The sequence below is a fragment of the Gobius niger genome (assembly GCF_951799975.1).
Source record: "Gobius niger genome assembly, chromosome: 4".
NCBI classification, from domain to species: Eukaryota; Metazoa; Chordata; class Actinopteri; order Gobiiformes; family Gobiidae; genus Gobius; species Gobius niger.
The window spans coordinates 38,153,912-38,175,323 of NC_136855.1; the positions used below are offsets into that span (position 1 = coordinate 38,153,912).

Consider the following 21,412-nt stretch of genomic DNA (forward strand, 5'->3'; position numbering starts at 1 on the left):
GCGAAGATTCATAGTAGGGTATAAATGGTACAAAATTCACTAATCATAAAATTAAAGAAGCAAAACTGACTTGAAAAATCTACTTTTATTTAAGTAGAATGCACGCAGCTCATGTGGCACTGCAGCGTGTAGTGACAGTGGTTCAACACAAGGGGGCAGCAGTGTACCGTGACATTTACCAAGCTTGATCCACAGAAACGACCAAAACCCTGAAGGATATTTAGCTTCAACACATGTGATTAAATATAATAAAGAAAATGAATCAACATCATCCATCCATTCAAGGTTAATCGGCCGCCTTATAAAGATATTTTATCCTGGTTATCTTTGTGGCATCACTGTGACTGAAAGATTAATTTGAGGAGGATGTTTTGAGGATGGAAGGTCAGCTGCTGCTGCTGTTGTTGAGGAGGAGAAATCATCTTTCAATGTGCTGCGCCCACATCTTAGCACTTTATTGATTTCATGTCAATCCAAATAGTCTGTGTGAAAGTGACGCGGAACACCATGAAGGGCACACAGGCTTATGAAAAGAAGCCTTTGCCATGTCTTTCCATCTTCATTTAATCATTAACGTTATTTGTATGTTCAATTATAGCATTTGAGATTTCAAATTAAAGCCATACTGTAGAATATGTCACACAATTTTTCTTTTTGTTTATTATGTAATACCTTTGCCCTTTGAAGCCTTCTATTCATCATGCTGTATATAAGACATCTCTCACTTCCAGACTATTTTGCACCCCCTCCATTATGAGCTCAGTAAAGTCCCATCTTATCTCAGAAATAAAGGGGCAAATCAAGTTTATAAAAAGCAAACTGGGTCAAACGATGGACAAATGAGCTGATGTTATTGCACACTCGGAAAGGGATTTGAACCAGGGCTCTCTGAACAGTATCAGGAGCGCCCATAGTGCTCGGCTCAAAGACTTTCTACATTTCTATGCCCGATGTGAGGTTTTAGATGGATTTTCTTGTTGTGAACATGTTTAACACAATCTACAAATATTTAGGTGCATACAGTCAAGTAATTTTCTTTGTGTTGAAAACCTAAAACTCCATCCATCCGTCTTCTTCCACTTGTCCGTTGCCAGGTCGTGGGGGCAGTCGTTGGAGCTGCCCAAATCACATTGCACCAGCCCCTTATGGCTCCTCCTGCAGGTGGTGGGTCCACAGAAGGACGGCCTCACGATTAACCGGGCCTGTTGGTCTCTCATAAGGGGCTTCTGAACCGCTCTTTGTCTGACCCGTCACCCAGGACCTGTTTGCCATGGGAGACCCTACCAGGGGCACGAAGCCCCCGACTACAGAGCTCCAGGATCATGCGGGCGCTCAAACCCCTCCACCACATTAAGGTGGCGGTTCCAGGAGGGGAGCCTAAAACTCAAGAAGTCCATTTTTGTTAGTCTAAACAAAATAATCTTCACAAGGACATGTTTAAATATTGCACTGATTCAATGTCTCTCCATGGACTCCTTTGGGAAATTGTCATTTCAGGGACATTTTCTCAAAATGCATTTTTGGGCAAACTTTGGGGAAGAGGCGAATCTGCCCAGATGACAAAATGGGCAGAAAATGTGTAAAGCACAAGAGCCATCTCGTTTCTTCTCTTTCATGTCCATATTGAAGTGCAGTGCAAAATGGTAGATAGGCTTGTATATAATTGAGACGCCATACTGTTCGTGTAGCTCTGTGGGGAGCAACCGGTTAGGGATCATAGGGTCATGAGTTTATGGTCTTTGGTGGTTTAGTCCTTGGACATCCACTGATAAAAAGCAGAAATATGTATGCGTCGTCTTAAAGGCTCATTCATACTTTCATGGAATCACGAAGAAGCTAACGGGCAAAGCTAACTGCGAGCTAATGTCACTTTAAACAGTATTTACAGCCAAGTTTGAGTGAGAAAAAATCCATAGTATAATTGGATGCACAATATCCCTCTCTCCCTTCGCCTTTCCTGTCAGCGAAGTATTGACTCTCCAAGACAATAAGTTAAAAAATCGTAACTTGCTACAACACCTGCAGTTGTGCTTATGGCCTCTAGGGGCAAGAGTTACTTAGTACTGCTACTACTAATAGGGAAAAAGTAGAATCGCTTGGTAGCTTCTATCTTCACCTTGTTTAGCGCTATAGAGGAGAGGCTAAATGCTAACGCCGTCTGTGCTGTGTTTACATGACTGAGGGCACCCGTGAAGACCAGGTACAAATGAACTCGTCTAAGGTAAGAACATATCTCTGTATGTAAAAACAGTGGCCTATTCCTTTAACCTCTTAACTCCCGCCTGAACCGAAAGGATCTTTTTCCTTAAGTCAGATTTTTTTCCATCATTTTTTCTTGTTGGGTATTCAAATCATTTTTGTAACTTTGTCATTTGTCACATTTGTGTCATTTTTTGTCACATGTGTCATTTTTTCTTCAATTTTTTTTATCAATGTCATTTCTTTTGTCAAATTTGTCAAATTTTTGTCATATTTTTGTAAAAAAAAAATTTGTCACATTGCAATTTGTTCGTCAATTTTTTGTCACTTTTTTGGTCAATTTGTGTCTGTCATTTTTTCTTCTATTTTTTTTTCCAACTTTGTCATTTAACAATTTGTCAAATTTTTGTCATTTTTGTAATTTTTTTGTCACATGTCATTTTTTCTTCAATTTTTATCAATTTGTAATTTAATACATTTGTCAATTTATCAATTTTTTGTCGTATTTTTGTCACAAGTCATTTTGTCAATTTGTCATTTATGTAAAAAAATTGTAATTTTTGTCAAATTTGTCATTTTTTTTATCAATTTTTTGTCGTATCTTTGTACATTTTTTCGTCACATTTGTTCAATTTTTGTCACTTTTTTGTCAACGTTTTCTCACTTTGTCACATTTCAATCATTGTTTTTGTCTGTTTCGTTGCCATTTTCACACCTTTTTCCCCAGAAGCTTTTGGACAGGGGTAAAGCCAAACTGGAGAAAATGGTTCAGGTGGGAGTTAAGGGGTTAATAAAAACCATGAGGAAGGTCTGCTCACACAGCCCTTTCCAATACGTCGAGCTCGATCGTGTTTACCGCTCACACCGGCGTTCAAGTGTCCCCATTGTTGCATCTGTCACCTTTAAGAGCGCATCGCCCCCATCACCGCGTGACCATGTGCACAGCTGTCGCTTCCAGGGCAGCGCCTCGTTCTCCCGGGAGCCTCGTGGTCCGGCGAGCAGAGGTCAGCGCCACCACCAGCAGCAGCTCGAATGATGCAAACGCTAATGCACCCGTGCCAAAAGACGGATCCATTATTAATGCCCAACATCTGACAAATCAAACGACCATTCGATGCATTCACTTCTTGTTTTATTCATAAGATGGGTCATTTTTTTTTGTTACATCTTATGCACAGCAGATACATAGACAAACATGTTTCTAAACCACAAACGAAATTCCTTCAAAACGCCTTTTCTTTCCTTCTTTCTTTCTTTCTTTCCCCCCCAAAAAAGCAAACCCCCGTTTTGTTCGCGGCACAGTTTTCACATTCGGAAAAAAAGATTCTTTCTGAATACTCTTGACAAATCCCCCCTTTCCCCCCCCACACTTTAAACAAATTGCACTTCTTTTTTAAAACTACTTCAAACAGGATTATAGTTTCAAAAAAATGAACACCGAGACGACTAAACATCCAAACTTATACAGGTTTCAATATTTAGTAGCACACAAAAAAGTACAAATATTTCTCTTTTTTTTTTTCTTCTTCTTCTTCTTGCACAAATAATGACGGACACTGATATGGCCACGTAAAAAGGACTTCGGGATTGTCAGAAAAGATGCATTCACAAAAAAAACGAACAAAGAAAAGCCCATGCCAGATAAGTCACGCACAAAAAAGGGCCTAGACCGAAGTTCCACAGAAACAAAACTCGATATTCGCCGTCTACGGAGAAAAACAAAAACAAAGAGGCAACACAAAGTACGCGACGGAAATTTACACACAACTCTGCGCTCTAAAAATTCATGCCGGAAAAGACTAACATGCAAATACTTAACACTTCTAAGCCCCTCCCCCCTTCCCTCGGAGCTTGACGTGGCAGGTTTTTCCTCCGTCGTCGTCCGCGGGTGTGTTTTCGTATCCGAGGTGTTTTTTTTTCTGAAGCGCTAAAAGGTGGTCGAGGTACCGCAATAGTTGCCAAGGATGAGCTCAAGATGGTCGACGGCGAAAGGATGCGTCTTCCCCCCCCCCGCGCCCTCCGTCCGTTCGAAAAACGAAAAGGAAGGGGAGGACATAAATACTGTTTCTAAAGTCCGTTAAATAAACCTGATTAAATTAAACGTCGAACTCGGCAAAACCTCACTTCAGCTGGACGAAGGCGTGGCTCCCGGAGACCTGTGTGGGGGGGAAAGAAAGACGCGTTACCACAGAGAAGGGTTCGGTGTTTAAAAAAAAAGCTCGACAGAACTAAAAAGATACACAATATACCGTAAATTCTCTAATATTTAGGCTTTTATTTACTCAAGCACATCGAGGACCAGGCCTTTATTAGAACCAGGCCTTTATTTCTATTTGAGCAATATTGACCAGGGGCGGATCTAGAACCAAAATCACGGGGTGGCAAAGCAGGGTCAGGGATCATTTCTGGGGTGGCAATGTCGAAGGTTTATAGCGGGGGGTACGCAAGGTTTGCTTGATCACAAGGAAATTTTTCCGTTTAGATGCAAACTGAGCCCCCCCAAAATTATACTCAAATAGTAGCATTATCCATAATATAAGTCGGGGGTTTATAACTCGGGTACAATTTAAACTTTTGTTAAAAAAAAAAAGAAAAAAAAGTGAGCCTCTAAAAGCTTCTAGGGCAGATGACCACATGACAACGGGGTGGCAGCTGGGGTGGCAAGACCTTTACTAGATCCGCCCCTGAAACGGATTACCAGTAGAATGAAGAAAAACAAGATTTGTGTCCATTTGAACCTAAAATATTAGGTTAATTTATTTACTTTGCAAACCCTCTCCCAGCAGCTGCAACATTGACGCCTTTTATTTTGTCGGGACAACAGGAAGTGTTTCGTTGCTGTTAGCGGAGCATTGACATCAGTGTCACTGCAGGTTTCTGTTTCGTTTTTACCGCGGACCGGATTATTTGTTGTTATCTTGTGTAAAAGGCGAGTTTAGACGGAGCGTTTGTGTTTGTGATCGATCATGAGACTGACCCGAGAGAAGACGAGACGCTCGCGCTGATGGGAGGAGTTATTTTGAGGTGTGGGACTGACCTGCACACGGAGCAGCTGGACGTGCTTTGAAGACGCGATGGTGATTTTATTAACCTCCTAAACCCCACATGAACCAAGCTTATTGTCTCCAGTTTGGCTTTACCCAAAGATTCTCAACGGGACCGCAACAGAGTAATGCCTCATTTAAAAGCTAAGACCTTCAAAAGTGATCAAAACTTTTGTCATGTTGTCGTCGATTTTTGCTGCTTTATCATCACGTTTATTATGTTTTTTTTGTTGCGCTTTTTTGATGCTTTTCATCGTACTATTGTCATGTTTTCGTTAAGTTTGGGTCACTTTTTTGTCGGCCTTTTGTAACGTTCGTGTCACTTTTTTATTGCCTTTTGATTGCTTTTTTTGGTCATGTTTTCGTCCCATTTTTGTCACCTTTTTGTTGCTCTTTTGATTTTCATCTTTTCGTTTTCATCTTGTCACTATTTTGTTGTTTTCTTTAAGCTTTTAGATTTGGGTGATGCCAAACTGAGAGCTTGGTTAAGGTGGGGGTTAAGGGTCACACATTATTTGTCCTGTTTCCAAATATCGTCACTGAAGGTTTGAAAAGTGTCTAAATCTGTGTCAAAGTTACGCTCGGATCAGCTCCACTCCGGGTTCCCGTTTGTTTACTTCCTGCACGTGAGTTTTCATTTACACCAGTATGAGACAAATTCCTAACTTGGGGAATATTTCTACTTATAGTTTCTAATAAAAGCCCCGGCCTGTTTTAGAGACAGGCTTTAATTTGCCTCCGCCAGCCGTGAACCCGGCCACTGTTAGAGACCCGGCCTCTAATGGAATACAGGCCAGTATTAGAGAATTTACGGTATTAAAAACATCATGGACATTGTTGAACCTACACCATAAAAGATGCCGTGCCCCCCAAAAACTAACACCAAACAATGGACTGCCAAAAGATGGTGATGACACACTGGGAACGGAAAGCCTAAGACTCTTAGTGCTGCACATTGGAAGGGGAAGAAAGTGCAGTTGAGGAGGGGGAGGGAGGGGGGAACATGGACCAAAGGTTACTCACTAAACATCTAACAAAACTGCCGGGACTTCCATCCGGGCTGGGAAGTGTCGGATGGAGTGGGGTACCAGCGCATCTAAAGAGACACAAACACAATGATGACACAGAGCCTCACCAGGCCGGGGCCCGTCTGTCAGTGGGAACCAGCCCCTCTAACTGTGCTCACTGAAGCCATGGGAATGTGGAGCGGGGAGCTCAGAGGACAATGCTCCTGCGGTAATTAACAGCCATGGAGCAGGACGGCGCAAAGTCTGTGTGGACCTGATAAACCCCCATCAGCAGCACCGTAACACACGCTCACGCAGAACGAGGACAAAGTCAAACGCAGCTGGAGACCGTCCCCGTCTTTCAGCAACTCTCGATTAAGAAACCTCGCCGTGAGCCAACGCAGGCGGCTCCTGCTCCGTCAGAATACACTGAAGCCGGCACTTTTCTTACAAGGCAGAAGTGTTTGTGCAATGCATCGCTCACATTCCTGCGTGCCCACACTGAGCCGTGTACGAGCGGCTCCTGCATCACCTCCGCAGCCTTACATCACACAAGGAAGTCCGCGCTGACCTCCACGCGACCCAGGAACACGGCCATTGTTCAACACTACATTTGGCTACGAAAAAGACAAAGCCCAATAGTCTGTGTGCACGGAATGTGTTCGGCCCATTTCCTGTTGGCCGGTGCAGGGTCAAGACTTTCTGTCCACGTTTCAATGTAAATAGAAAATAAAACGTCATCGAGCTTAAAAGGAGTAGTTCACCGTTGTTACATACTGAGATATGTTCTACCCTTAGCTTTGACGAGTTCTTTAGGACCTGTCTGATCTTCACCCGTGCCTTCAGTCACGTAAACACAGCGCAGACGGCGTTAGCATTTAGCCTCTCCCTCTCTCCTCTATTGCTCCAAAACAGGTCAAGATAGAAGCTACCAAGCTCTTCCACGTTTTCCCTATTTAAATATGGTTACGTGAAGAGCTCCACTACAAAGTATAATAATACCAGGAGTAATTTGGCATCCGCACAGTAAAGTGAAGATTACTGCACGGATTTCGAACTACTCCTGGTATTATTACGCCTTACAATATAGTTCCCCCTTTTATCCGCTTAGAAAATCCACATTGCTTAATTTTGTGTAATTATACTTTGTAGTGGAACACTTCACGTAACCATATTTAAATAGGGAAAACGTGGAAGAGCTTGGTAGCTTCTATCTTGACCTGTTTTGGAGCTATAGAGGAGAGAGGGAGAGGCTAAATGCTAACGCCGTCTGCGCTGTGTTTACGTGACTGAAGGCACGGGTGAAGATCAGACAGGTCCTAAAGAACTCGTCAAAGCTAAGGTAAGAACATATTTCAGTATGTAAAAACAGTGGCCTATTCCTTTAAAGGAATAGTTCACCGTTTTTACATACCGAGATGCTCGTATCTGAGCTTAGACGAGTTGATGTGTACCTGTCTCGTCTTTGTGTGTGCCCTCAGTCACGTAAAAAGACCAAAGATGTTGTTAGCATTTGGCCTCTCTCAATGTATTCCTATGGCTCCAAACAGGGGTGAAGTTAGAAGCCACCACGCTCTTCCAAGGGCACAAAGACCAGACAGGCACACATCAACTCGTCTAAGCTCAGGTAAGAACATATCACAGTATGGAAAAGCTGAACGATTCCTTTAAAAGCCTAAAAACGTGTTAGCATTAAATTATTGTTAGCCTTTAGCTTGGCTAATATTGTTAGAGGATAACATTAAATCACCATTTATCATACTGGGTCAGGCTGTACAGTCGTGCTCTCTCTGTCATAGCCTTGACTGTGAGGCTCAGACTCTCAGCCACTGTCTGCTTGTGTATCAGTCTGACGCTCTGAGAGGGTATGTATCCCTTTTCTGTGAAGCAAAGACAGACTTAAATGGTAGGACTAGCGCAATGTCTGGAGTTCATGTCTCCGGGTCCCGCACCGATGGTAAATAAACTTCTCCTGCATAAGACATCCAGACTGCTGCCTATTCTTCATCTATCCTCTCCAACACCATTGCCATTTCTCTAACAATTATGAAAACTTAAGTCTCTTTTGCTGAACTATTTACATCCTGAGTAAAGTTTAAGGGACTATACGGAGTTTAAAAATGTTAAAAGTGAGTGTTTTCCTCCCCCCACATGTTCCAGCCATGTCCTAATGTGTAGAATCAGACCTGTTTACCACAACTGCCTCTAAAATCCAGCACTGTCACTCAAAAAGTTGTTAATTCGGGTCCGAAGTGCCGTCATGCACGAGCTTAATATAGAAGCTGCAGTTACACATAAGACCTGCGGTGGCAGCAGTGAGCATAAAATTACTAACTTGCATCTAGCCCCTTTAAACACACTGTATGTAATAATACAAAAGCAGCACGTTTTCTTCCATGCTCGGTTTAAACTGTGACACATTTGCTAAAACATAGTTGGCTAAAAAATGCACCCAGTTGTGTTTTGTTTGACTATTCTTGTGATGTTTATAGTTTCACTTCCTTATTGGACACTTCCTATCAGCAGCTTAAAAATCCAAATAAAAATAACTTTTCTTCATTAAATTGCTGCTTCACTGAAACAACATGACGCAACTGTTGTCACCCTTCTAAATAAGTCATATGTTCAAAAGCATTAGGATCTGTCATATGCACTTTTATATTTTTTCTGCAAGAAACACTTAAGTCTTCATTCGAACAAACCAAGAGGAAACAGTCGCTTTATAAAGTTAATCATGTTGCTGTACACAGAGCCTATAAATGCAAACTAATTTAGAGCTTTCACACAAAAAACAACATTTACATAACAACTAAAGTACAACACAACACAAATCTCTGCTTTAGTTTCCATTGTGAATGTTTGAAGCTTCCTTTATCATACACAAATAAAACTCAATTAAGGAGAAGTTTTATTTAAAGGGGGGGTATTATGCAAAATGGACTTCTTCAAGCTTAACATGTTATTATGTCATTCCCTCATTAAAAACATGCCTGAAGTGTTGCCTTGGCACATTCACGTATTTTTGAGTAATCTGTAAAAACTCTGATGGCGGCCATTTTAGGGATAGGTTTGCCTGAGTCCTCCTAGGAACGCCCCCACCTCCTGGAGACGCCTCCGAGCTTTCGTCACCAGCCGAGTAACCGACCGCAGCGTGTGGAGGGGCGTGTCGGAAAGGCTCAGAGGTTCTTAAAGTGACAGAGGCCTATTGGCTTGTTGCACGGTGTGGCTATGCTTGTTCCTCTGACCTGAACTTGTGAGCGCCAGTACTTCCTGTCTGTATTCTTTTCCTATAGAGATCAGCTCGGACCTGCTGGAATAATAATCATATTTTCTAAAGATTATGTTGTGGGCAGCGAGTTCCTGGTAGATGATCATTTACTGTGTGTTCAAATCTTGATGTAGGATGTAATGAGTTCAGAGGAGAAACCTGTGATCATAAAGGATTGATAGCTTGTCTTGAAGTTAAAAGGCTAACATGCTATAAAAATGGAATAAAAGTAAACAGATTAAAAAAAATATGTTTTATATGCAGATTAGTTTATATGTGAGGCACTATTTCAAATTGTATAATGCATGAAATGAATGTTAGCCTTTAGCTTCAAGACAAACTCACTGATCCTTATAAACATAGACGTCTCCTCTACGGACATATTTACACTGTACAGCAACTCGTTCACCTGCAGGAAGTGACCATCTACCAGGAACTCACTGTCCACCACAGAATCTCTTGAAAATATGATGATTCGAACGGGTCTAAGCAAATTTTTAAAGGAATAGGCCACCGTTTTTACATACTGAGATATGTTCTTACCTTAGACGAGTTTTTTAGGACCTGTCTGATCTTCCCCCGTGCCTTCAGTCACGTAAACACAGCGCAGACGGCGTTAGCATTTAGCCTCTCCCCCTCTCCTCTATAGCTCCAAAACAGGTCAAGATAGGGAAAACGTGGAAGAGCTTGGTAGCTTCTGTTTAAATATGGTTACGTGAAGTGTTCCACTACAAAGTATAATAACACAAAATTAAACAATGTGGATTTTCTAAGCAGATAAAAGGGGGAACTATATTGTAAGGCGTAATAATACCAGGAGTCGTTCAAAATCCGTGCAGTAATCTTCACTTTACTGTGCGGATTTCAAATTACTCCTGGTATTATTACGCCTTACAATATAGTTCCCCCTTTTATCCGCTTAGAAAATCCACATGTTTAATTTTGTGTAATTATACTTTACTTTACTTCACGTAACCATATTTAAATAGGGAAAACGTGGAAGAGCTTGGTAGCTTCTATCTTGACCTGTTTTGGAGCTATAGAGGAGAGAGGGAGAGGCTAAATGCTAACGCCGTCTGCGCTGTGTTTACGTGACTGAAGGCACGGGGGAAGATCAGACAGGTCCTAAAGAACTCGTCAAAGCTAAGGTAAGAACATATCTCAGTATGTAAAAACGGTGGCCTGTTTCTTTAACGGATAATAATAACAGGAAGTACTAGCGCCCACAACTTCAGCTCAGAGGAACTAGCGTAGCCACATCGCGCAACAAGCCAATATCAAGACATTCGCTACAGCCATTTTGAGAGAGCAATTTTATACAAGGCAGTTATTCTAATTTACTGCATTCACAGACCAACAGAAGGTTTGGTCATCATTGTAGTGTGATATAGACTGGGGACTGAAAAAAGCATAATACCCCCCCTTTAAACTAAAACCATGGCCAACTAGTGAGCAGTGAGTATTTGGGTCTTGATCCTCCAGGCTGAAGCGTGCAGCAGAGATCACTGTGAACATGCCTTTAATACTCGCGTGTCGAACATCAGACCAGTGGTTCAGTTCACGCTCTCACCTGGGCATGGAGCGCCGCGGCCGCTGCAGCCGCCGCAGGGTAAGTGAAGGCGGCATGAGGCAGCCCGGGGGTCAGCTCGGTGGTGTACAGGGGGTACGGGGTCCAGGCGTCAGGAGAGGCTGGGATCAGTGCTGCCCCCGTCAGGTCATCTGTGGACGCACCGGGAAACACTCAACTTAAAAAAAAAAAACGACAAAAAGTCTCCCTCACATGATCTAAATCAGACTTTGTATATTTGGAACGGATTCGTTTGCCGTAATGGATGCGTTCAGCAGGTGTTTAGGCTGAGAGCCAAAGCAACTGCCGACTTGACCCCGAGGGGAATTTCCCGCCGAGAAGCAGAGCGGCTGTTTGTAGTCAGAGGACACATGCATGTGAAGGGTGAGTTAGTCCTTCATTTGTTAGATTCTCTTTAGCGTCCAGGAACAGTAAGAGAGAAAAAAGGCCAATCGAGTCCTGGCACTGCAGGGTGTGAGTGGATGAGCCTAGAGAGTGCAGCAGTAAACTTACATGGGTCCCGTGCAATGAAGTGTGCTCCTAGAGCGGGGTGGATATTTGTGGGGTTCGGTGTGGCCATCAGCTTACTCTTTGCCATCTTCGTGTTGGCTTTAGCAAACTCTAAGCGCAGGGTCTGGGGGCTTTCGGGGTCAAATCGGATTCCCTGGGGGGAAAGAGATGAGGGGAGCGGGGACACAGTATGTAAGGGACGTGGCTCAGTTAGGATTTCAGCTCGGGCTCACCTCGGCCTCCTCTCCTTTAAACCGTGCTTCAATACCCAGGGCGGCCCTTCACTGCGGCCCCTGCACAATCGGCAGGTGGACCCGTAATAGTTCTAAGAGTTGGCGTCAAAGTGAAATGGCGACAGAAGCCAAATGAGTGCCAACTTTCAGCAGGGTTTCAGTATCCAACCCCTCTTTAAGCCAATATGGAACTGCATGGTCATTCCAAGTTTTGTATTTAAAAACCAAATGTCCAAGTTCCCCTAGTCTAGTGCAGGACACGCCTGGTATTCGGACACGGGAGGAGAGCGGCCGGAGTGACCGTGTAGTCGTTGGTGGTTAAACCCTGCTGGTGTTCTGTGCCCTAAGCGCTGTGCCCACATGCAGGTGAATATCTGTGTGTCCGTCTGAGTGCGCCTGCTGTGTGTCTGAGTGATGCCGGTATAGGAGGGCTAAAAAGGTGTTAGATTTACTGCCAACGTGGCCTAGTGGTGACAACTACTCGACATGTGGCCAATAACTACACGTGTGGCTACAGAGAACAGGAGTTAACAACGAAGCAGTGGTAATGCAACATAAGGAAAGCTATAGGAGCGGAGCAGATCCGGCCCAGTTTGGGGACGAATCATCCGCTTTGTGATACAAGCACGAGATTCGTCATAAACGCCCAGGGCCTTGTTTTTGCAGAAAAGCCCGTTAGCGGCAAAGAGTTTAAACGAGAACAACCACGGGTCACTTGAAAACGGCTAAAAGTTCAGTTTCAGTTTTTCAGATCTAAACTGCAGTGGCTGATGGGTCTTACAACAGAAGATCAAGATATAGCAGAGTTAGTCTTGTATTTTTTTTAGCTTTCTGTCCCATTGTCCTACACTTTAGCAGCTCATCAGGTAAATGTAATGGATTCAACTAGTTTGGAAAGCATTTAAAATGTATTTTAAACAGGAAATGTGTCCAATAATGACTCAAAAAGTTTCAATGAAGGTTCCATTAGAGCAATGAACGTCTGATGCCGGCCGGGCTGCATCCATTGAATCACCAGTGTATGACCCAACCAGATACAACCATTGATAATAAACTAGCTAAGGCAGCGCAGTGGCAGGGCAGTTAGCACTCTTGCTTCACAGCAAGAAGGTCCGAGGTTTGATTTCAGGACCTTTTTGTTAGGGCTTTTCCACCATGGTGCTGGTTCAGAGCCGGTTCAGAGCTGGCCCAGAGCTGGCCCAGAGCCGGTCCAGAGCCGGTCCAGAGCCGACTTGCTTTTCCACCAAAATGAGAGCTGTGCCTATTGCCATAGCAACGCTTCGGGAAGTCAGCCGTCACATAAAACATGGATAGTAAAATCTTACTACAGACCCTTCTGTTTACAAAAATAAGTTTCTGCTCCTGTCACAGCAGCCGTTAACATTTTCATTTCTTCTTTCTAATTGCTCCCTCTTGTTTAGCTGTAGCTTTAGAGCATGAAGCAAAACTACCGTTAGTTTCCTCCACAGAGACCGTTTTGGCTTCTGCAGGAAGTTCACTGGTGCTCGTTTCTTGGTCCAGCTTTTAACGGATTCCCAACCAGCACCAGTTTTTTGGAACCAAGAGCCGGCATTTTTTCAGTGGAAAATGAAAGAACCAGCACCAGCACGGTGGTAAAGGGCTGTGTGTGGAGTTTGCATGTTTCTCTGTCTGGATGGGTTTCCTCCGGGTCCCCCTCCCCCATCAACAAAAAACATGCACAAAAGGCTGATCCTCCTGCAGGTGAGTCGGACCATCAGCCTGGCTCCACGGGTGCACCCACTGCTCCTTACAGGCCCAGCAGTATCGAAGGATGGGTCAAATGCAAACTTTTTTTTTTGTCTTCCACTAGTATATTGTACAGTCATATTTTTTTTAGGAAAAACACCCAATCCAATTAAAGCATTTTCATGAACTCATGTCTGACAATGACCCTGCATGTTGTGAAATGAGCCTATAAACTTGTCCCAGTGAAGAATTGGGACGTCACAAAAGTTGGGAATGAATTTAGACCACAACATATTTAGTGACTTTCTCCTTCATTGTTTGCATTTTAAAACAAATCAGGGCCTTTAACACTTTGTTTGGCTAAACATTTCAGCCCAACCTAAAATGACAAATACCAAAACAGGCCAGCTCTGTGTTTGTTCTAAGCTCTTAGGCTTCCTGTATGTGCGGTACATTCTCCCTCATCGACTCATCTAACCGGCTCCAAACCCACCGCGGAAAAGGCCCCAGGTCGGAGCGACTTGGACCTCCCATTGGGCCAGATTGGTTCATTTTAGGAAAAGGAAATGGTCCGTCTGTCCTGCCCCGTCCCGCTCTTATGGGAAGTGATACAAGAGATACAGACGGCATCTCTGGAATCGCCCATATATGGTCATGTTTGAAGCAGTTGAGGGGGAAAACAAAAGAAAAATCTAAAACTTTCTAGAATTACTCCAAAACTACTTTAACAAATGCAGAATTATGATTGTATTTTTATTGGGTAGAAAACTATAAAGACATGTAGGAGCAAAGTGGTTCAACAGTCTATAATTTTTTACTATTTTTGAACAATTTACTGTGAAAAAACGACCATATGGGCTCAATTTAGACTTTTATATTCTGCCAGAAAACTACTAAGGAGTGGAAAATGGTGTTTCCCAAAACATAATTCCTTCCCCCTCAGCAAGGCCACGCCCCCTTGTATGACCCGGTGCCGTCTTTATCTTTGCTACTTAGTAAAAATAGACCAGGAATCTGACCACTGATAACCGATGAGGACCAGAGCATCAATGGGTCTGCTGTGTTCGACATATAACCTTGTACAGGCTGATAAAAAAGTACATAAAGTACCTATTTTAAGGTTGTTGTTCTGCCATGTTGTCGGCTAACGGGCTTTTCTGAAAGTTTAGGCCCCAGAGACAATTCATACCAAATTCGGTGCTTGCATCACAAGGTGAACAATCGTTGGCTGAATCTGCCCCGCTGTAGGACCAGACTAAGAAGGGAGTGTAGCAAGGTCAAAGTAAACTACCGTAAAGTCTACGGGATTCTGGCCTCTTTCCAAAAATGTCCCTGCCATTGAATTATAAGAGACATTGGGTTGGCTTTGAGTCTTTGTGAGAGAATGATCTTGTATTCCCAGTTATTGTAGGACAAAGCACAGGTTAGAAGAACGAACAGACATGTTGAAAAGAACACTGGAGAATGAGACCGTGTAGGAAAACAGAGGGATGCTTACGTTCAGTGCATTTTTGGCCGCTTCAGCTCCGGAGCGACTGTCGAAGGTTACAAACCCGACAGGCTGCAAGACACAGAACAGACATCCAGAAAACAGTGCACCAAACAGCACCACAGTCGCCCCACCCTGAGCAGTGGGTTTTAATCAGGTTTCCCAAATTCTGAGCAAAATCCACTGGCATTTGTATAAATCTATATCACCTCATATCTGGAGACACCAATCATATTGAAATAATTATAAATATTCTACCATCAGCCTGAGCCAGCATGTTTGTCCAAATAGGTGGTGTTCACATGACATCACAACATTCTAAAGAGCCTATTCACCTTATTCCGCCCCGCCCACTTTTGCCACTTTTTACGTTGTCTCGGCACCTGTTGTCCAGACACTTCCGGTCGAGCGCGAAGCCTGTTCATTTTAACGGAGATCGAGGGAAAATATTCTGCCCTCAAATCTGATGTTTAGTCGATTGATTTGTGTAAAATGTCCGATGTTCATTTGCACCGACATGTCGACACTGCGTTTCTCTGTGCGGCAGAAAAACGGCTTTGTTTTCATGTAGTGACTGATTTTATGTGGACTTCTCCAGCCCCATGTTAACACATAGGAGAAAAGGGGCGGGCACAATTCATGCCGGCGCCCACGCGAACCTCCGGAATAAGGTGAATAGTTTAACATTAACGTGGAGGGCAACTGAAAATTCCACTGTGGTAACTGTGGTAACTGTGGTAACTGTGGTAACTGTGGTAACTGTGGTAACTGTGGTAACTGTGGTAACTGTGGTAACTGTGGTAACTGTGGTAACTGTGGTAACTGTGGTAACTGTGGTAACTGTGGTAACTGTGGTAACTGTGGTAACTGTGGTAACTGTGGTAACGCTGATTTTTTTTCCTAGTTTTTGGTAAATATTTCTTGAAGACACTGGAAGAATCCACATGAAACGAAAAAAGTTCACTTCCTCCGTCCACATATAAACCAATGTCCAATTATTTCCTCAAAGGCATCCAAAAGTGGGGGCAATATTCTAAACTTGAGCGTCCTTAGGAAGGACTTTCAGACATAAAAATAATATCACAGGTTTGTGAATGCAATCACTGTCACACACTGAAGAGGAAAATCAGTTAACTTTCGTACAAAAACTGTATTTCTCCCATAGAGTTGTATTGGGCCTGCCCTCCATCTGACATAACATCACCACATTCTAAATCTTGAACGCTACCTATTTAATTTCCCCACATGTCCTTTGGGTAAAACAAGCCTTCAAACATTAGAGACGTCTTGGAAAGGAGGCGTTTAACGCAGTATTACGCAACTTGTGCTTGGAACTTCTCATGCTCCTACTGATATATGGGAGATACTAAATCATAACGTCTGCCACAAAGACATTTAATAAAACTAGATCGGACATGGTGCTCGTTGTCATGGCAAACATCTTGTGACTGGCCGGCGAGGCTAACCCCAATAGCAACCAACGCAAAACCAGGAGCTACATTTTCGTTGATTGAACGGCAGAATTTGAGAAACCGATCACAATGAGTATTACTTCCAAGTCTAGTTCTCAGTCAGGACCAGGCCATTTCTTTGAAATGTCTGCAAAAAACTGCAAAAAAAATATATATATATTTTCTTGCCAGATCTGACATAAGGTCAGGCACAATTATCAAAGTCATGAAATGACAAAAACTAGATAACAGTATCAAGGAAATCAGTGTTCATTTCATTACACTGGGTTGGCCACAAGATGGCCGCCAGAATTTCCATTTGTTTCTAACGTATTACTATGGACATGTCGTATCTAGAGTTTTATTAAAGATCTTTGGTCTGCTATATATAAATAAAAAGAAGCGGCATTAAGCGGACAGTCATGTATTTTTCCTATAGCTGTTAGCATTAGCCATCCATCATCGCTACTTGTGAATGATCCAGATGTTTCCAGCTGGATGCCGTCTATCAAGATGGCGAATACTATTGATAAATTAGCAAACGCTTCATCCCCAGCATAAACCCGAGGCCTCTGCATCCTCAGGCATCCTGTGATTGATTGAAGTGTAACCAGGCAGACGCTCGGCGATGAACACGTTACTCTCCCCGACTCCCCTCACCTCGTGCAGGCGCGTGTGCTGCAGACTCACCTGTTTTGATGTTAACTTGATCAGTGACCCTTCATAGCCCTGTGGAGAAGACACAGCCGGTTACCCAGTGAGCAGTCACATGAACTCGCTCACTGCACACACAGCAGCCAGAGCAGAGGAGGAACATCAATGTTAGATTCACAGGCCAGGTCCAGTCGACTGAGGAACAGCTTCATACATTTGTGTTAACTGTTATAACAATTGTGTCCGTCTCATATACACACGCACACACCAAAAAGTCATTTTAGAGCAGAACTACGTAACTCATGTCCCTAGAGCCCATAGATAGCACCTCTAGAATCGCCCATATATGGTCATGTATAAGTAAAATCGAAACTTTCTCTAAAACTACTTTAACAAATGCTGAATTATGAATATAGTTTTCTACCAAATAAAGATACAAAGACATGGAGAGGAGCAAAGTGGTTCAACAGCCCATAAATGCATTAAAAAAAAAAGGGAGAATGCTAATTCATTGTGCTAACGCTAGCTAGCGCTTGCTATGACTGACGTTTTTTGCTTCTACTGAATCTGCTGTGAATAAATATCCATATGGATCTGATTCAGACTTGACTTCATTTGTATGTGATAAACAAGTTTATATTTCGCCAGAAAATGGCTAAAAAAAAAGAGTGAAAAACTGTTTCCCTGAAGATAGATACAGACGGCATCTCGTCATAGAGCGTCATCAGCTGAGGGGGAAAATAGAGGGAAAATTGTGTTTCTCTAAAGATTTTTGGCTATTTTCTGGTTATTTATCACACATACATAAAGTCAAGTGTAAATCAGGCCCATATGGATATTTTCTCACAGCAGATTGTTCAGTAGAAGTGAAAAAACAACAGCTGTAGCTAGCACTAGATAACCGCGCCAGATAATCGCATTAGCCCGATGCTAAGATGTAGCATCATGTTAGCATTCTCCATTATTTATGGGCTGTTGAACCACTTTGCTCCTCTCCATGTCTTTGTATCTTTATTTAGTAGAAAACTATATTCATAATTCAGCATTTGTTAAAGTAGTTTTTGAATACTACGCTGACAGAAAAGACAGAGGGATATTGTACATTGAGTGAAAAAAAAAAAAAATCTCCATTGTGTAATTGCGTAGTGGCACAAACTTGGCTGTAAATACTGTTTCAGTGGTGCTAGCCCGCAGTTAGCTTTACCCGTTAGCAGCTTCTTTGTGATTCCATTAGTGTGTATTGGTGGCTCCGACCCGGTGTCAGTCAAGTTGTAATTGTGGTTTTCTGGCCAAAGACACCAGGGGGAGATGAAAGACCCCCACATTTTGAAAGTATGATTGATTTAAAACCGTTTTAAAATCCAGATTTGGTTACTGAACACATTTTAAACTCAACCAGGAATGTTAATACAAGACTTAAATGTGAACTGCCAATGGAGACGGAAGAATTTTCTTTCTCCCTAAAAAGACTTTACTAATCTTTGCGATCATCCATCATCGCCCATAACATTATAGGACCAGAACCTCTTTTGGATCTCCTTGATTCATGGATAAAGTGCAAAGCTAAACCTGACCAAAGGATTCTTTCGGTTGATGTACGTCGTTTACATTTCCATTACAGTAAATCAGGATTAAGCTAAGAGGCCGTCCATCAGTGGCGCGCTCCAGACTCCCCTTGTAAGGAATCCAGTCTCCCAAGTCCCGTTTCCTGCTCACTCTGGCTATATTTGGAGACCTTCATTCCCAACATAGATTTCAGATACAAGGGCAGAGAAAGGCTAGGGCTTCACAATGTAAGCTAAACATCACTCAACGCTTCTTTATTACTCTACACAACATCAAGTGAAATAACGGCAGTTGTAGCTAGTGCTAGCTAACCATTAGCATTAGCCCGATGCCAACATGTAGCAATATGTTAGCATTCTCTGTTTATGCATTTATGGGCTGTTGAACCACTTTGCTCCTCTCCATGTCTTTGCATCTTTATTTAGTATAAACTATATTCATAATTCAGCGTTTGTTAAAGTAGTTTTTAAATTAGAGAAAATTTTCATTTTTTCAAAATTGTTTAAATATATAATATATTACCATATATGGTCATGGGAGAAAAATCTAAACTTTCTCTAATTATTCAAAAATTACTTTAACAAATGCTGAAATATGAATATAGTTTTCTACTAAATAAAGACACAAAGACATGGGGAGGAGCAAAGTGGTTCAACAGCCCAAAAACAAACAAAAATTGAATGCTAACATGATGCTACATGTTAGCATTGTGCTAACACAAGCTAGCACTTGCTATGACAGCAGATTGTTCTGTAGAAGTGAAAAAACGGCAGTGAGAAAATATGCATATGGACCCGATTTACACTCGACTTTATCTGTATGTGATAAATAAGTTCATATTCCTCCAGAAAATGGCTAAAAAGAGGGTAAAAAATTGTTTTTCCCCAAAAGATTTCATTTTCCCCTCGGCGAGGCCACGCCCCCTTCTATGACGAGATGCCGTTTGTATCTATAGAATCATAATTTCAACTTTGTCTTATTCAGTGGTAAAACTGAATGAATTTATATAGTGCTTTCAAACCTTTATTAGGCCCAAAGCGTAATTTAGCAAGGAACCAATCACTCATACACCAGAGGTAAGGTCATGAGACGACCCGCTCTACCAACTCTGCCACCGTGAAACTGGATATTTGGTTCCGTTTTAGATCAATATTTATTGCATTTTCTAACCAAGACCAAGATGCAAAAAGCTGAATATCACTTTAAGATCCTGAGGCCACGAAAAGTTGTTCCTCGGGGAAATGGTGGTTCATATTTCGCTGGCACTGGGGAGCACGTCTGATGAAAGTTGATTAAATAAAAGACTTGTCCAGCTCTGGTAATAACCCTGACCGCGGCGCTGAATCAGGCCCGTCTTTGATTCCCATGAACAGGACAGGACGTGTCACTCCTGTTCCCACTGGGCAACTACAATGGCCAGATTTGCATATAGGAAAATGAGGCCACCGCATTGTTCCCATGCAGCCTGGAGCCCTTTAGTTCCATAAACAAACCTCCCTCTCTCTGGACTAACTAACCACACTGGGAGAAGTGGACTCGCTCGCACATGGATGAGCCGGAGGAATGTGTAAATGAGTAAGCTCTAGATTGGCCAAAAAACTCCCTCCCCGCGAAAAAGCTCTGGCCCGTGTGTTACTGCGGCGCTCGTCCCGGCGCAGGTTGACAAGCGGAAATGTTCCTGCTCAGAACTGACCCGACGCGCCCGACTTTAGGTCTAACACAGGAAAACACCCGGATCAGTGAGGGTCAGTGTGGGGTGTGTGGAAACAGGACCCAACATGGTGATTTTGTGCATTAGATCAGAAACGAAAACCCATGCAGGCTCTGAGTACCTAAAGTTAAACCATTTTCTGGTAGGTCCATGCTCCCGCCATCTACAACATCGCTGATTTTCTCACATCATTTTGGAAAAGGAAGTGATCCAGACTTGCGGACTTTTGTGCCAGAAACTAGAAATTTTAAGGGGAGACACTACAGGCAAAACTAATTTTTTTCAGTTTTCAGGTTTTGGGCCAAATTGGTCTCTGAACATATAAGCTTTCACCCGTAGACAGAAATTATGCCTAATCTTCACAATGACATGTAGCCTGGCTAACACCAGACTAAAATCACAAGTGATATTTAGTCTGGGGACACCACTTCATTTTCTCGTAGGAGAGGTGTGGTTTACGATCGTCCATAGTCGTTTATTGGGCGACACGAAAAAAAAAAAAAAAGAAGTCTGTCTTGCGTCTGCACGTAGCCACAGCCAATCGTATCATCGTATGAGATGACGTATGACGTACCCGCTGTAAACCTTTGAGCTACATTATTTAGAACAAGGTCTAAAGCTTGATCAAAAAATACCATGGTGTCTGCTGCTGTCATGTTGGATCAGCAAATACACTTTTTTATTTTTTTTATCCGTAAATAAACTACAAGCTTCCGTATCTCGAATAGCGCGTCATCGTCTTGCCGTCCCTCCTCGCTCTGATTGGTTTCCAAATCCACCGGAAAATTTGGGCCATGGTCCCCAGGCTGTTGTGCAGTTCGAAATAATTCGAGCGCACACAGCAGCCTGGTGTTAGCCAGGTTAAATGACATGTTTAAATATTGCACTGATTCAATGTTCCCCCATAGACTTATATGGGACAATGCAATTTCAAGGACCTTTTTCTCAAAACACATTTTTCTGTCATTGTGGCGACACTATGTCCACGTCAGTCGGACCTAAAGAC

The 21,412-nt window shown here is 42.7% G+C and overlaps 1 protein-coding gene across 2 annotated transcripts in view; it reads right to left on the bottom strand.

Annotated features, from left to right (window-relative positions):
* Positions 1-4,225: 4,225 nt before the first annotated feature.
* LOC306961836 (RNA-binding protein, mRNA-processing factor 2a) overlaps positions 4,226-21,412 on the bottom strand; it is a 28,773-nt gene continuing 11,586 nt past the window's right edge. Inside the window, exons 3-8 of one of the 2 annotated variants that reach the window (XM_079554756.1) lie at positions 17,166-17,204; positions 15,034-15,096; positions 11,599-11,749; positions 11,089-11,237; positions 6,267-6,339; positions 4,229-4,355 (exon numbers count right to left, since the gene is read on the bottom strand). In XM_079554756.1, coding sequence (XP_079410882.1) covers positions 6,274-6,339; positions 11,089-11,237; positions 11,599-11,749; positions 15,034-15,096; positions 17,166-17,204 — 468 coding nt within the window. In that variant the 3' untranslated portion in view covers positions 4,229-4,355; positions 6,267-6,273. Of the gene's footprint in view, positions 4,356-6,266; positions 6,340-11,088; positions 11,238-11,598; positions 11,750-15,033; positions 15,097-17,165; positions 17,205-21,412 lie in introns of both variants that reach the window. The other variant, XM_079554757.1, reaches the window with a different exon arrangement.